An 18,120-nucleotide genomic window follows, 5' to 3' on the forward strand; every position below is an offset into this window, starting at 1 on the left:
TATACCAAAACAAGTGATGCACAATGCAATTGCTCACCACTTGCCAACCGATGCCCAGTTAGTCCCCAAGCAGTGATCCACCCAGGCCAACTCCCCCCAGTTTATATACTGGGCATGACGTCACATGGTCTGGAATACCCCTTTGGCCAGTTTGGGTCAGCTGCCCTGGCTGTGTCCCCTCCCAACTTCTTGTGCCCCTCCAGCCTTCTTGCTGGCTGGGCGTGAGAAGCTGAAAAATCCTTGACTTAGTCTAAACACTGCTCAGAAACAACTGAAAACATCAGTGTGTTATCAACATTTTTCTCATACTGAACCCAAAACATAACACTATACCAGCTACTAGGAAGACAATTAACTCTATCCCAGCTGAAACCAGGACACAAACCCATCAATAAAATATTTTTTTCTAAGACTGGAGTACAGGAAGGAAGCAAAACACATACAGTTTTGGTGCTTTGTATCATTTACTTCAAAGGAGCAATCAAACTCTTTAAGGCATTTCTTTAGTATTTTGTGCAAAACCTCATGCTTGGCTATGGTTTCAACAGCCTCCCAAAATTGCAATCTGCTGACCTGCCTGCTTTTTTAGGGAAGGGAAACAAACAAAAACCCCAAATAACCAACTTTGCGTATTCTTTTACCAAGAGAAGAAGGAATGGCATGTGTTTAATCAAGTTCAATTACCAATAATTACCCACACCACAAATAGTTTCCTTTCTCCCTTTAAGTATTAACATAGAGCCAAACCATTTCTACATTACCAACTGAATGTTCCATCATGTGCCTTTTTTGCTTACTGAGCTACTGAGACTATTGCTGCTCTCATATACAGTTAACAGTATCTAGACAATTTCCATCAATAGTCAGACATATCAGATCATGAAGTTCTTCTTTCCCTCCCTTCACAACACAAGAAACAGAAATCATCACAGCATAAACTCATTACTAGTCCTCAAAGTACTTGACTGTGAACACAGAGGTTGACTAGTCTCCTATGCCACCTATACCATTAAAAAAGGACAAATCACAACAAATCACAAGTGAAAACTCAAAATATGCTTCATAATGATTCTTTTATCTTCCTCTTCCATCCTTGTTAATGTGTCACCTGGATAAACATCCAAATAAAAATATAATTTACAAAATCTTATTGAACTAGTACTTATTCTTCTCTTACATGGAGGATTTATATGGTGCACTACAACTTTTAGAAAGAGATATGGATACAGTGTGGGGAGTTAAATAAGAAAAACAACCTGAAAATTTGAGTAAGGTAAAGCTCATGCAAATCCTGACATTTCAGGTATATTTACAAAAAACCCCAAACAAAACAAAACAAACCCAAACAAAAAACAAACAAAACCAACAGCAAAACCAAACCAAAAAAACCGCACAAATTGTGAAGTACAGACATCTTGAGGTCAAACCTCATATGACTACCTGCCAAAAAACATGAACTGGTCACAGCTGGCCAGTTACGCCTTAAGACCTAAAGAATACAGGTTTTAATTGTTCAGAAACTACCGGGTGACCGACATACAGCATAACACAGTCTCATACCAAAAAAACCCCACTGTGTTACACTGCTATTTTTGACCACAATTCTAAAGCAAAATTTTGGACTATTTATGTGTGCATTACTATTATATTCTCTTAGTAGATACTTCATCTGCTATTTCTAGTATTAGGATGAATTTATCTTTTTCTATATTCATTTTAAAATATACTAGATGATTTTAGAAAAGCACTTGACTTTAGCATAAAGACAACTTGCTTTCACACACTAGGGAAGAAATAACGCTATTTGAAACCTTTAAATATCACACAAGTTAAATGATTTACTTGCTTGATTATGCTAACAAGAGCGTTGTTCGATCACTAATTACAATCTTGCTGCTGAAACTGGGTTATAATATACATTAAAATTGTTGTATTTATCTATTTTGTTGGGTAATTAGCATCAAGTACAGCAACATATTGGGAAACAGCAATTTCAAATGCCAAAAATTGCTACACTAGCATTGTGGACAGTCCTTTGGAGATTTCAAGCAGTACTCTGAATGCAAATTTTGATGGGCCATTAGTTTTCATTAATGGTGGTTTGAGTATTTATGGAAGACAACTATGTACTGTACTTAGAACTGGGCAAATTGCCTAGATATATTTCATATATTAATGCTAATGTAATGAATGGTGTTACGGCAATTAGAAGACTGATGACTTGGAAAATTAAGGTGTATGTATTTGAAGTTTCCTGATCTAAGCAGCCCCTTTCACTTCGCAATTACATCCAGCAAAGTCACAGCTCCCACCATTTTTGTTACTAGAAATATATTCTAGTGTTATTTTTGAAACTTTATTTTGGATAAAACAAAAATCAAATAACCAATATATCATGTAACCACATAATGAAATAAATGGCAGCATGAATATATTTTGGCAATATCAACCCACATTTTCGTCTAAAATGAAGTATTGTAATTGTTACTTTCTATTTTGATTGTTTGATAATACACCTCGATGGCTGTATTACATACAGTTTGTGTTCAAAAGACATTGTTCTAATATCTGCACTCCCATTGAAAAGCTATTATATATGCCTGATTTTGTTGTATTGATGATTGAATTTTTTTTACATGAATTTCAACAGAAATAGCACTTGTACATAGAATCATTCACTACATCAAGTTAGTCTATTTTATACTAGTAAACAGCAACTAGAAAAAGTCTACTACTTAGCATCATAGCATATTTCCTTTGAGGTTTCTACCACAAGTATTTTAAAAAAAAATTATCACCAATGCACAAGAAATTATATCCTCATTATACAATCTACACAATCTACATCATATTCCTATTTTATAGTGAAACTAGCTGAATTTTGTGATTTTGTGTAAACTGTATTTCTGTGAGGACCTGATACAAAATCCAATCAAATACCTCCACCAGAACTGCTGACAGGAGCCTTCAATATCTTTTTCTTCTCAGCTACAAACTTACAGTAACTAATCAATACTTTTCTAGCAATGCTCAGTTTATCATTCAGAGTCATATACCATTCAAGAAAGAATACGCCAGTTTGGAAATACATCAGCTACTGCTGCAAGTTCCTTTGTAATTCAAATCTTGTAATATAATGACTCTGCTCACCAATCTCAAAATACATACAGTTCTTACCACAAAGGTAAATTTCCAACCAGTTTCAGTTACGGTCAAGCAACCATTTTCATTAAGTAATGTGGAAAGCAGGAAATGAGACTTCATGCAGAATTCCAAGTACATCTAAATAATTTGATCACACTCAGACACGGGCTATCAGGAAAACTGCTAAAATCAGATACTGATTATGATATATTAACCTCCAACCTTAAGCACAGGAAGCATTTTCTTAATGTTGAGAAAAGTATTGCTGTACCATATATGAAAATCAGAGATTCTCTCACATAGAACATCCTGAGTTTCCAAAACAGTGGACATTTTTGTTACCAAATTGTAAATGGTGTCAGTAGTAGGTGTTGAAAATTACAGGAGGCATAGGATGCTGTGCATTAGATAAGCTTCTGAAAGACCAGAAGAGACTTCAGAGGTTTTTGAACAAAATAAAACAAACAGTTAACATAGTAGCAGAAGAAAATTACCATTGATCAAATGCAAGACAATAAACAGACTAAACAAAGCTATCACACACATTTTTGAATGGTAAATCAACTAAAAATGGCTGACGTTGCATGCACTGACATTTCACATAGTAAATGTGTATTTGAAGAAAAACTGGGAAGAGTAGAAAAGCAAATGTGACTTCATCATGGATTTATAGCAACATCTTTGTAATACAGAATGACAACAGCAAAAATATTTTTCTCTATGCTTAAGGGCATGGAAAAAATAGTAATTTTGCATATATTAAAATGCTTTAGTTTCAAATGAAATGTAATTTTCATCCCATCTATATCATGCTCAAAAAGATGTAGCAAAAGCAGGCACCAAAAGACTAGGAATTTTGGAGCTCAGCATATGCAAAAAGAAAGATGACCGACACTACTGAGTAGAAAACCAATAAATGAAGGAACAAAATACAGAAAAATGTGAATTATATAACTTGTTTCTATTTCACTCAAGGATAAACCTGAGAGTCACTTTGGCACAAACTTGTTTGCTAACATTCTTTTTTCATGTCTTATCATTACCTTCTATATGCTCCCACTAAAAGATATAATAGTAGGAAAATGTTAAACAGATCCTGGAAAGGACTAAACAACAGTAAACATCTGAAACAGTAGTGGTAACTTCCAAACAGTTTACAATGGCTAAACTGCAACACTAAAATAGAGGGATTGAAAGCAATGAAGTACAAACAATGAGGAGATTGAGGAGGAGTAGTCCTAAAGGAGAGTGCCATTTGTCATTGCCTGGTGAAGGTCTGAACTACTCTATAAGCTATATTAAAAAGCAAAACAAAATTTTACTGACTTAGCTAGCATTATTTATTGAGTTCTTACCACAGTACATAACCATGGAGTGCCTAACTGCTTCTCATTTCTTTTCCCATTTTGAAATTAACAGAATCAAAGATCAAGATAACACAGAGATAGCAGAACAGCACAGAGATTACCAAAGCAAGAAAGAAATCAGCCTTGGGCCAAGCCTCTGTCATTAGTTTTTTATATTTCTGAAAAATCTTCTGGAACATAAACTATAAGACAGCAAAACCCACTGGAAACTGTCAGAAGATCTGTTAGTCTTCTGTGCAAAAGACTGTCTATACAAACATTCCAGCTCATGTTGGTTTTTATGTGTTTACTGCGGTTTTAAATAAAAGCAGTCAAGAAAATTTATTAAATGTACCAAAAATTATGCAATAAACATTGTAATTACTGTGATTCACCTGCTATAACTTCCTATTAAGCTTGTAGGCAAACAGATCAACAGGAATACTAAATTTTCATACACTACCATGTTAAATCTTACGTTAGAACAAATTATTAATTCTTATTTATATAGTGTTAGTTATGATCATTTATCATGTACAGATCTCTTATCTTGCTTTGTATCACATTGGATTTTCCATTCTGATCTGTTTTACATGCACGAAAGCCTGACTATAAGAAGCTGATGTAAAGCTAGCAGCACTTCAGGAAAATAGATGGCATTTATGTTGCTACAGTATGTTCCACAATATAAAAACATACAGGAGAAATGAATACAGAAACTTCATGTTTTTCAATCAGCACATACAGTACTGTTTATAAAACTGTATTTGTTTGCACTTTTCTCCAACAGATTTTTATATGGAATCATACTGCAATGTCATATTGCAGTTTATCACAACTATGGCTCCAAAACAAAGACAAAACCCAAAAGCAAAACAAACAGAAAAACCTGAACATATTGTAAGTTTTGTTTACCAATTTTGAGTAGGAAGAATTGTCATCAACCATAAAAACAAAGCATCCCGAACTAGGAATATTAGCTGTATATATGTTTAAAAACTATGCGGCAGAAATTCTTTCATCTCCACACCTGCAAAAATTCAACTACTTTCACGCAAACAAGCATGAAACACTTCTTTAAATTATAGCTATCAACTCTTTATTCAATATCCCAGATGGATCATCACTGCTGTAGCTTCCGTGAATCACAAACGAAGACTTGATACCACAGACATCTCAATGACAGTATGAACAAATACTCTTTACAACATGTCATATTAAAGACTTCCAATAGCTCCCTAAAGTAAAGGTCATCTATTCATTCTATTTCTAGTCACCATCAAATCAACGAAAGACAATTTGTCTATATTAACATTCATGACTCCTTCTGACACAAAACTTGCTTTTGTTTATGAACGCATAATAAAAGTATCCCTTCTCCAACAGATTTTGACAGCATTTACAGTTCAATACTGGCCAAGTATGTGTATAACAAAACTATTTTAGCAGTTAGTACTTTAAAATATGACTTAATTTACACCATGTGCATAATGTCTTTGGAGTTCACTTAGCATAACTTTCACAAGCACACCATCTATACGTACATTATACAATTAACCAATCAAATAAAATACTTTATAAAAAGACTCAGGCAGTTGAGTCAACTATCCCAACAAAAGTCTACTTATCAACTGAACTTTTTTTGGAACATGCAAGATAAATAGAAATAATTTTTAATTGAACTAGAACAGAGGTCAGCAAAGCATTTGGAGGAAATACGGAAAGCTCTAAAGTTATCTCTAGAATAAGGGCAACCAAGTTGGTGAAGGGCCTTGAGCACAAGTCTTATGAGGAGCGGCTGAGGGATCTGGGGTTGTTCAGTCTAGAGAAGAGGAGGCTGAGGGGAGACCTTATCGCTCTCTACAACTACCTGAAAGGGGGTTGTAGTGAGGTGGGTGTTGGTCTCTTCTGTCAGGTGGCTGGAGATAGGACAAGAGGAAATGGCCTCAAGTTGAGGCAAGGGAGATTTAGGTTAGATATTAGGAAAAATTTTTTTACTGTGAGGGTTGTCAAACATTGGAATGGGCTGCCCAGGGAAGTGGTTGAGTCACCACCCCTGGAGGTATTCAAAAAGCGAGTGGACAGGGTACTCCAGGGCATGGTTTAGGGGGCATGGTTAATGGTTGGACTTGATGATCTTGAAGGTCTTTTCCAACCGAAATGATTCTATGATTCTATGATAATATAAACACTACTTCTGAGTCAGAGTGGAGTTTCTTAACACATTGTATCCTAGCTCCAGCAAGGGTCAAGAGCTGAAGATGCATATGAGAAACAAGTCAATTCGAAGAATATTCTCATAATATTCAGCAATCTGCAACTTAAAGACTTCTTGAATTTTTTAGGAATTTTTCCTTATGTTACCATTCTTCTTTTTTTTGATAATTTACATGTTTTTGAACATTCTAAACATTTCTAATGTGCGAAGTGTAACAAACAGAATCATCAATCATCAATTCATAACCCAAAGAAGTCTTCACAAAGTGCAAGCCAATCCAACAAACTAGGGCTATTCTGAACCAAGACAGTAGAAAGAAGCGAGCAGCAGAAGAAACAAGTCATAGATAATTCTCTGTAATAAAGAGCATAACACACATCCTTCCAACATGCTTTACAAGTAAATATAAGCCATCAGTTTGTTACCTTCATCCTGTGCGTATATATATGCAAGACTATATTTAGAAACATATACTTGTAATACAGATGCTAAACTGTTCAATGAAACAAACTTTTTTCACAAACAAAACAGTCTTACTAGTGAATGTATTGTATGTATTATTTACATAAAACCAACAATAGCTTCTCCAAGCTTTTGCTATTTCATTATTAATTAGCTTCCAATCATTTAAAAACTAAGTTATTACCCCTGAACTTACCCATAATGGTTAAAGCTGTGGCTTTTGTTAAGTCTTCTTTCATTGATTCTATTATTTCAAGATTACCACCATCCAAGTTGCATCTATTTATGGTTCCATTTCCTGAACTGATCCAGTAAAGTTTGTTCTCCCCATAATCTATTGATAAACCTGTAATTAACGTATACAACTTTAACTGTGGTTTTAATAGATAATATACATTTAGTGTTAAGCTGTTTTCATAATAAAAATGTATTTAAAAAATATATATACACTCAATTATGTTATCTATCCACTCATCCAGTCAAACTGAGAAAACCAAACAAACTTGACCATTTATAGTGAAAAAACCCATGCTTTTAAAAAGATTTCTGCCTTTTATTTCTCCCAACATCTACAGAAATCAATTAGTGACTGACTGATGAAAGAGCATTATCTGGCAATGAACAATTACTTGAATGAACTGAGGTCCTCAGCAAGGCCATTAACTACTAGTGAATGCGAACCAGAAGCCATTATTTATATTCTAAAACTATGAATACATGAAGACTTAGAAAACAAGCTACTTTGTGTGATTCAGAACTATAAAAAGTCTGTTCTCTCTCTACATGCACAGCCCTCTGCTTAGAATGCTGAAATACCAAAACCTAATACAAATTCTCAATAAATTTATAGTATTAATTTTAATTTTGCTTCATAGTGAACTGACCTCACGATCAGTTCTTTGGAGTTAGAAGCAAGAGAACTGTAGAAATAAAAATACTTGCAAAATAACCTATTAAATGAACAAAGCATACAACTTTCTGGAAGTAAGAGCAAAGAACTAAGAGATAATATATTTCAGACTTCTATAATCCTTGAAAAATGTTCAAGTAATTGTAACGGGAGATTTTCCACAGTGAAATACGCTTGGCATGGTGACAATACATGCCATAATAATTTGCTTTGGTACTAGACTTTTCCCAGAATTCATCTTAGTTATCCAGCAGCAAGTTGCCAAGAAATACTGTATTTCACTGCATAGGTCAACCTCTACATATTGTACAGTACTATTCTTCCATCCTGTAAACTGCTTGTGGAAAGCCAGATCTATTTTCAAAATCCTGATGGGAGAAAGCAGTGCCCTGTGCTGCAGTACTTACAGCTGGCATCATGCAACTAATTCTTTATGCACACTTGACATAGTAGGCCAAAAGGTGTCCACTTTCTAAGCTTTTGGAAAAAAAGCTTTCCCGTTCTTTTACAGTTACTGATATTTTTTCCCCTCTCTGCAAGCGTATCACCCAGAAGAAAAAAAAACACACACTCAAGAGAGGATAAGGATACCAACTAGTGCCTTCAGGAGAGATTGATCTTGCAGCATCTCTCTGCAAATACTTGTCTTCATGCTTGTACAACAAGCATTGCTCAAAGCAAAAAGACAGTGCCACAGACCATGGAAACAAGCAGCACTTACAGTACTTAGGCCTAGCACAGGAAACTTTCCTGGCAATACGGATGGACCTTACTATGGGTTACAAAGGTAATACATAAGTATAAAGGTTTCCTTACTCTGAGACGGATAGCATTTGCTATTCTCCGTAACTCCTGACTGCTACCAGTCAGCTGCTCACTGACTTCATCTAGACAAATCTATTTACAGGGTTGCTGTGAATGCAATCTACAGAGCAATTACAATCTTATCTTGTCAGGTTTTCTACTTCTTCAGATATTAAACTGGTGTTTCTACATATGGGTATTCCAATTACACAGCAGCAACTGACAGAAATAACATTCCTATTTCCTTCTACCCAAGCCTACCAACATTTTTCTTCCCAAAGTATTTTCCTATTGGGTTATTCCACCTGTTACCAACCTTTGCGAAAACATATTATTTCTAACGCAGGCAGAGAATGTTTATTTAGTTTTTTCAGGCATTGTCCTGTTTTTACTAAAGAAAATAGGTGACTTACTAGCCATAAGCATCACAGATACTCATGATGCAGTCTAGAGTGGGTGACTGGCTTACACCTTATGTCCCAGCTGCCAAAGTCAACCTGAACATGTGGATTGTAAAATACTGATCTAGGAGAATTCTGTTGTGTTTAAAAAAATATATTACCATGACTTAGGCCATCATTGTTTTCACATGCATTTTCCAATTTTCTTACTCAAATGTCCAGAAATACGCTACTATTTAAAAAGTATATCACAAAGGTTATTCCAGCAATTCATACACAGAGGTTTCAATCCTAAAGCCATATATGCAATGAGATCTTATCTTCCACTACTAGAAAATCAAGTTTGATATTTTAATTTGGCGCATTCCTGAAGTTCAAGGAAATGACTCTTGATAGCATTTTTCCTATACTTATTATTTAAGTGATGTATGTTCCTCTAATGTATTTTTACCTGTGGAGATGTTCTCTAAAAAGCAGTGGAAGCTTAAGGAAACTGTTCCAAGAACATTAAAGGTGGGATTCATTCTTACTACCTAAATCAATCAAATGTTGGACACTGCTATTAGAAGCTCAGATGAATTATAGGAACAGTGTTTGGAATTTTTGTTCACATTTCCCACCTTAGTGACTTAAGAAAGATTTTTTTTAACAGTTTATGGCTGATTACATTTCAGGTGAAAAAACAGTGCTTAAAATAAGGAAATCCTTAGGTTTATTTCTCTGCTAAACACACATACATAATTAAGAAATAACTTTTTTTAAAAAAACAAGTCTCAAGAAGATTTTTGGTTCACATCTGCAACAATTTTGTTTGTAGATTATGCTATATATTCAAAAGGAAGAACAAATTAGCAAAGGATATTCAAGTAGAGAGTCAGCCAAGGAAATGAAACAAGAACAACAAAAACAGCAAACAGGGCTGTACTATAATCATACGCAAAACAGAAACTCTAAGTTTGTTCAGAAGAAAGGATTGAACTCTATTTAACCCCCCCCCCAAAAAAAACAGAAAAAAAACCCCAAAACCCAACAACACCCCCTCCCCCTCTAATTATGGAGTCCTTTGAATAGAGCTGAGAGTGATCCAGTATGTTTTAAAAGGTTATTTATCCAAGCTATTTCAAAACTTACTAAGAATACAATACTCTACAATTTAATAAAATACTCTACAATTTAATAATATCCATTTCCTTAAAAACAATCCAATGGATGCATGATTTGTATTTTTAGAGTTTTATAACAAACAACCGCTTAACTGAAAGTAAGTTCAAGACACCAATGATCAAATGATCTGCCTCATGAAGTATAAAAGTAAGCACTAATTCTGAATCCCTAAGAATGCAGTTTAATGGAACTCCAGTAACTAGTTCCTTTTTCAACTGACCTATATGTGTCAGTATTTGAGCCTTTTAGAACTGCAGAATGGACTAGCAACTCATATCTAATATGTACTAGTTAAGATAAAAATAAGAGACACAATCTGTCGCCCTAAGATTATCAGTTTCCAAAATTTCCAATGACATACTCTTGGTGTTAATACAAAATATTTTAATTGAAATAGTCTCCTTGTTTTGACAGAACTCAAAGTGAGAAAAAAAAAAATCCATCAGCATACTTCAGGTCACAGACCAGAAAACTTTCTCTCATTCCTCGAGTTCTGAAATTATGTCTCAGGAAAACTAAATACCAATTATCAGGACATCCAACTCTTAATAAGCCATATATTTGTCTTTTTTCAGTAATCCATCTGTGAACTCACTTACCAGATCATTCACCTCACTCCCCAAATACTCAAAATTAGCACTGCATGAACTGAGGTTTCACTTACAGAGAAAGATAGTTTCTCAGTTAGAAATGAAACATTAAATTAAAGTTTTAAGACTGCTACTCTCTGGCTCTTCAGCAGTGTTTTCTTGTTCTTAGCATGGGAATGTCTTATGCTAATGGTAAGAATAATTTAAACCACTAAAACAGGCATTTTCATATATTTGAATTTACAGTTTGATATTGGAAATTTAATACTTGTTTTATCTATAGTGTATCCGATCATTTTTCCTCAGACATGCAACAGAATCTGTTTTCATGTCCATCCTAACTGACAATAAAACTGAGTCGAGATGTCTACCAATTAAAAAGTTTTTCAGGAATAAACAGGTTGCAAGCTTTATTTTCCCTTTACATACATACATACATATACATATCTCTCTACACTCTTTATATACTACATATTCTACACTTTACATATTTTACGATTTAGCATGCTTTTAGACTGCCAAGAGGAAGGAAAAAACAATTAAATCTCTTTGGTCTCCTTCTTATGTGATAGATCTCATTATTATGCAATAACAACCTTCAATGTGGAATATAACCTATATCAAGTAATTCTTATCAGATCCCAAAGGTGTTAAAAATTAATCCAATAATGCAGAAAGAAAACAAATTGCCTCGCAGCTCTGTGGTGAAGTAAAAAAATTATGTCACAATCGTCATTCCTACAGGGCTTACAGGTATGTTTAACTGCATGAATATTCCATCTGATACCAGTGAGACTGTACATGTCCATGAAGAAAAACATCACAAAACCCACATGGATTTGTACATGCAGCCTTTGACAGTACTGATATATTTACAGGAAGAAAAAAAAAAAAAAAAAAAAGGAGTACTTACCGTTCTACCATGTATTTGGTTCAGTGGCTTTACTGCTACTCAGAACAAAGTCAATGACAGAAACCATAAGGACTGCAATTTAGGACCTTGTGACCTATGATCACAGGATATTCAGTGCAAAATGTTGCACACAGCCTTACTTTTTAATATAGTTGTAATATTATTAAATGTGTTTATGCTTCACCTTAAAATTAGTGGGTTTACCACTCTTTTTTTCTCCAGATAAATAGATAACTGTCTCTTCAAGTCGATAGATAGAAAATCAAATCAACAACAAAACAGTTACCAAATAATTTCTACAAAATTCTTTTAATTTAGGGTCTAAAAATGCATGTTGTGTTGCTCTTATGTCAAATTTATTGAATTATTTAACGATTTAAGTTATTTTTGCTTCTGCTTGCTTAATGCATTCAGTTATGAAAACCCCTAAATGCTTTAAAATGTAATTATTTTATTGATGGCCTATTAATAAGGCAAAAACAATTGACATAACCACTTTAAGTCTCTAAAAAATGAAATTACAAAAAGAGACCTGATCCAAAAATAAATAACTAGTACATATAGAAAGAGCTTTTTTTTAAGAAACAAAACCAAACAAACAAAAAAGCCATAATTTATCATCAACTATATTAATTCTCAAATACTAAAACTGAGGCTAAGTCATTATATGCAATGTATGCTTCAACTGTTGCTCTTTTCTATATGTGAAAGGAAAAGTTAACAGCCAAATTATCTTTTGATCATGCAGCTAGGATTCTGGTGAGGAAGGTTCTACATTTCCAGTCAAAGTATCCTCTCACGTAAACCCATAATTTATTAAAACCCTGCTGTCTACATTTTTTTACCCATGATATAAAGACTGAGAAATTCAGATGGGTTCTCCTTCACCTTCAGTCTACTGTAATTCTAGAAGTTAATAATACTATACTTAACCCATTACAGTAGATTTCAATTAGAATGTGCCAAAAATAGCTTAAACTGAGAAACACAAGAGTACATCAGTGTTTTTCACATCTTTATGACTGTTCTTATCACTGTTATATAGTATATGAAAAACATTATGGTATACTTAAATAGTGTTTCAAGATAATGTCCACAATAAGGCACTATAAAAACAGAAACAGGAAAAATGGTATTTACCAACAGGATCTTTTTGATTCTGAAAGAGTATTTTGCTGTTGCTGCCATCCATGTTTGCCATGTTAATTGTGTTACCATCCATCCAGTAGAGCTTACTGAAGAAAAAAGTGAACATATTTAAAATGTTGCTTTGTGTACACAGTATTTTTAATGCATCAGTAGTGAAAACATTCGTAAGTTTAGAAGCAGGCAAAAGATACAACTAATGATTACATGATTTAATCAACAGTAAGCTTTGGTAGGGAAGCAGTACTCAGTTCAGAAATTCTCAGCAAAATCTTTCAAACGCATGCATTTAAGTTTGAAAGAAAACAGAATGGGCAAACTTAAAATCTGAACAAAGAAGAAGTCTTCTGATGACCTTTATCATAGTTTATTTATTAAAACCACAGATATCTTACCCTTTTACTGGGTGAACTGCAAGACACTGGGGTTTATCGATTCCGTGGATGATTGAGGTTTTCAAGGAACCATCTAAATGTGCCACATTAATTTGTGTTTCATCAAATTCTGAGCTAATCCAATATAAATTACGTGATATCCAATCCACTGCAAGACCTCTGATACTCTGAATATCTGCAAAAAGTGAAAGCAGTTGTTCTTTTTATTTTCTTTCTGGATTATGCTCAGTATTGCAGAAAAAAACCAAACCAATTTCTTCTACAGTTTGTTAACAATATTGTGCAATATTCTATTCAGAAGTATTTATAAAATAGTTGCCAAGAATTAATAATCATTATTTTCCTTCTTGGGCCTGATACACTTGCAAGAAGAACATGAAAACTGCACTGAAGATTTAGGAAATCCTCCATAAATACTTCTTTAGAAATTAGCATAAAACCTATTGTCCAAAAATAATTATCAGACAGACACTGCATTTTTGCAGTTTTGTATGTGATACTCTTCCTTAGCAAGATATTGATTAAAAAAAATGTTAATATATGTTAATATCTGCCTTAAATGCTGGGTATAAAACCACTGCTCAAGATCGAGATACCAACATGCCGCTCTGTCTTGGCACAGCAATGGTTCATACCAGCCAGCATCTTTGTAAACAAGGAAACAGGCCAAGGGTGATTTAATGGTTTCATTATAGTTCATAGTTTGTACACTATCTCTTTGTCAACTTAAAGTTTGTTAACTTACTTTGTCATTGACAAACTAACATGGATGTGGCTGTGGACTGGCTTGCATATACATAAGGTCAAACAGCGATTGGACATTAGAAAGTTTGCCAACTTTAGAGAATGCAACAAAGGATACCAAATACATAGCCTTGACCCATTTTAAACTGATCCTCTGCCTTTTTCGGTGTTTCTGTTGGAGGAACTAGAAAACAAGCATTTCATACTCTTAAAAAGATTAAAGTACGACTTTGGCATCTTTGTGACACTGGCATAAGAATTCATCCAACGAGAATCCCACTAGTATGTGCTTACAAATCTTCTTATGTTCTTAAAAGAAGTATAAAAATATAACTGTAAGCAAATGAGATCATTTACACAAAATAAGTAGTCTTTATAATGTTTTGATGTGCCAGACCATTGTAATTTTGCAAATTTTATATATATTAAGTTACATCTGGCACAAAAAACCCCCCAAAACCCTCCACCACAGAAGCTACCATAATAAAAAGAATATGAAAGAATGTTGATAAACAGAAACACTCATACATAGTATGTTTCTTTAAGTTTCATTAAGTTTCTTGACAAGTTTTGTGATTTTTCACTATATATTTTATACAGTAAACAATGTTTTTATTCTACTACCATTTAAAAAACCAACTCTTTCTGTTTTGAGCACCTCAATTCATGATGTAAAGAAGAGCTCTAAAAGGCACTCTAAACCTTGTCCTCATTACTGGTACTGAAAAACCTCTCCAATTGTTAATAAAGTTGTCTCTGAGATAGCAGTGGAAAAATAAAGATACCCATACAAAATAAATTCCATCAATCTACATAGCCAAGTGGGGATATTGCCATAGCTGTCCAATGATTTCCCAAAATATGCTAATACAGAACGAATTTCTTCTAAAGCAACACCAGGGGCAGAGCTTTAATTAATTTTCCGAAGTTCCCAAATAATCAACTTAAGAAGTATTTGGGTTTTTTTTTTCTTATTTGTTCTCAAAATCAGAAAAGGTCTGATCTTAAGAAGTTATTTCTTTTCTCCTCTTCCCTTTCAAACATATATTTAACAGTTGAGAAACCAAAGTTTGCAAAATTTGCCTCCAGATAGTCCCTGTCAGACAGTTTCCCTGTTTTCAAGCAGGTAGGTATATTATAAAACAGAAGAACATCATGTGCTGCCAGGAGGGGAACTGACAGTCGTTGGAAACAAAAAAACACCACTAGCAAGGACAACAAATGGTATCACTTTAATACTGGAGCTACTGACACAGGGTTGAAGCAATCAGGTATAGAATTTACAATCCATTACATTTCTGTATTCAAAGTACAGAGCAAAAGTGTCGGAACAATGAAGGCGCCAACTGCAGAAAAAACTGCCAGCCATGATTTTCCATTTGCAATATTTTAAGTTTCCTTTTACTGCTGTAAGCAACCTACCTATAATGAAAAAGCTCAGTAAAAAGGAAAACCTGAATTGTAGTATTATAAATAACTGAAGCAGCAATGACAGAACAAATGTCTGCAGGATTCAGACACAGAATCAAAAGACTCCACTTCCTCGTTGCATTCAAGTACTGCAAACAGCCTGATGGCAATCAGTTTGAACATGACGTGCTGCAAGAAGGCAACAGGTATGTGCATAACACCAGTATCACCAAAATTACAAAGCTATCATATTGTGTGCTTCACCAATGGTGCCAAAGCCAAAAGATCTACATGGACTGGAGAAAAAATAACTCCGATGGAGCTAATTTCCTTGCTAGGTCAGCACAGATAGCCAAAGGACATATGAAATCTACATTAAATTCTTCAATGCAAAGCTATGTCGGGATACTGTTATTTTTCTGCTTTTCATCTTTATTCTTTCTACCTTCCCCAGAAGACACTATTTCCATTGTTTACTACACACTTCAATGTTGTATAAAAGCAATGTTTATTACATCCCAATTACATCCCAATTTATTTAAATAAAAATTAATTATGAATCAATAAAATGACCTAGAATCCTAAACAAAATTGTGCTTTCTTATGGTTTAGATCAATTATCCAATACTAGTGAGAGGTACACGTAACAAGAACTTGCATGCTCATATTTTAGCATGCTTATAACACACAGTTACCTATAATGAATTATTTTTACTTCAATGTTATGCTATTTACCTCTTGAAATAATGGTTTCTAAGCCAGTCCCATTAATGAAGGCACGCTTGATGGTCTGTGTTTTCACATCAGTCCAGTATAAGCGTTCTTCAACAGCATCAAAATCTATGACCGTCACATCATCAATGTCAGGAACAGTGAAGGCTGTGATGAAGTTGAAGTATGGGTTCTCTATGTCCACCCCTCTTATTTCTGAACGCCTTGCATAAAGAAGAAATTTCTTTCTTTCTGTTAGAAAAAAGGAAGACGTCACTCTTCATCCTCTTCACAACATCGCTAACAAGAAGTCCAAGTCATTTAAGATCACTTTACAGATGCATAAATAAGGTTTATATGAGTGATTTAACATCTCCAGAAAACCTGCAGCCTAGTGACACTTGAGAAATAAAGTATGTTACAGAGCATAAAAATCACAGGAAAAAAATATTAATTCTGGATGCTGGACATGATGTTACTACACCACTAAATCAATATGGTCTTGTGAATGTCTAAGGAAAAATGTTAAAAATGACATTTTAAAAATTTTACCCCACTTATTCCAACCAAAAAAATACTGTTTCAATTGCCAGTCATAACAGATATTAACATCTAGTACCTCAGGGGAACAGAGTATCACTGTAACAGGGAAGTTTTTGCAATCAACAAAACTCAGGAGGAATTCCACAATGTATGTGTAAGTAGTGAAAGGCAAACAGGTGGAAGAAAAAGAACACGTTGATTGTTCTAATTTAGACATTCACTGGTGAAAAAGGGTGATACATTAAAGGCAAAACAGAACTCTTTATCTCAAAAGTCTAAATTATTGGAGCAAATGTCTGTGAATGAACAGAAAAGGTAACTTTTTTCCCCACAATATGTTTATTAAAACAAAATATTTTTTTTTATTTCCAAAACATTATTAATCAACACTGAAAAGAGTAATGTAGTACAAGGGTTTACAGATTATAGACACAATTATTTGACATTTTGAGGGCTTTTATAGCTTAAAAGTGTTTTTTGTAATTTTTTATAAAACTTCCCTGCAAGGCTGCATGTCTAATATTTACTCTTCATTTCATTTTCTTAATCCTTGAAAATAAAACCAAGACAACTTTAGAAGAACAGGTAGAGATTTAAGCTATTAGTATCTTTTTGTTATTCAGCTTACCTGAGTCATCATTGTCTGATGACGCACTTTGCAGTATAAACCTTTCTGTTTTGCAGAGATAAGTTTTACTAACATATCATACACACAAGCAACAGAAAAAACGGCTGTGATAATAAATATCAAAGCGTCACACACCTCGCACAATAGAATAAGTTACCAATTCTCAAAAAGCAGATGTCCCTTTAAAATACATCATTAAAATGCACTGTAGAGATTGTTTTTAAGATTTTAATTGTATTTTAATTTGTCCAGTTCAAAATTCTAAAATCAATACAATTGTCAGGCTTTGGGAGAAAACTTACCATAACACGTTTTCTTGTCTAAAGACAGTTTCATCAGATGCGGACAGGCACATGCAGCACTTCTGTTGTGATTGATCAGACACATGTGAGAACATGGACCTCTGCCCTCATTAGCAGCACACGGATTGGAAGCTAAAATTGAATAATGAAATACACAAAATATCAAAACACCTTTTGGAACTAAGGCTTGTCAAACCAGCAAAAGCTACACTGGTAAAAACGTGGTGAAAATTCTGTTTGAAGATAAACCCAGCCTTATTGATTAACTGAACTTGTGCTCTGATCACTT

At 34.1% G+C, this 18,120-nt stretch overlaps 1 protein-coding gene across 5 annotated transcripts in view; it reads right to left on the reverse strand.

The window, feature by feature from the left end:
* The window catches only part of LRP1B (LDL receptor related protein 1B), a 761,175-nt gene that overhangs the window by 210,356 nt on the left and 532,699 nt on the right, over positions 1–18,120 (reverse strand). For all 5 annotated transcript variants that reach the window (XM_052792801.1, XM_052792800.1, XM_052792798.1 and 2 more), the window contains 5 exons: positions 17,832–17,963; positions 16,383–16,610; positions 13,494–13,668; positions 13,093–13,187; positions 7,367–7,516 (listed from right to left, as the gene is read on the reverse strand). In XM_052792801.1, coding sequence (XP_052648761.1) covers positions 7,367–7,516; positions 13,093–13,187; positions 13,494–13,668; positions 16,383–16,610; positions 17,832–17,963 — 780 coding nt within the window. The remainder of the gene's footprint in view (positions 1–7,366; positions 7,517–13,092; positions 13,188–13,493; positions 13,669–16,382; positions 16,611–17,831; positions 17,964–18,120) is intronic.

Source organism: Harpia harpyja, chromosome 7 (assembly GCF_026419915.1).
Source record: "Harpia harpyja isolate bHarHar1 chromosome 7, bHarHar1 primary haplotype, whole genome shotgun sequence".
NCBI lineage: Eukaryota > Metazoa > Chordata > Aves > Accipitriformes > Accipitridae > Harpia > Harpia harpyja.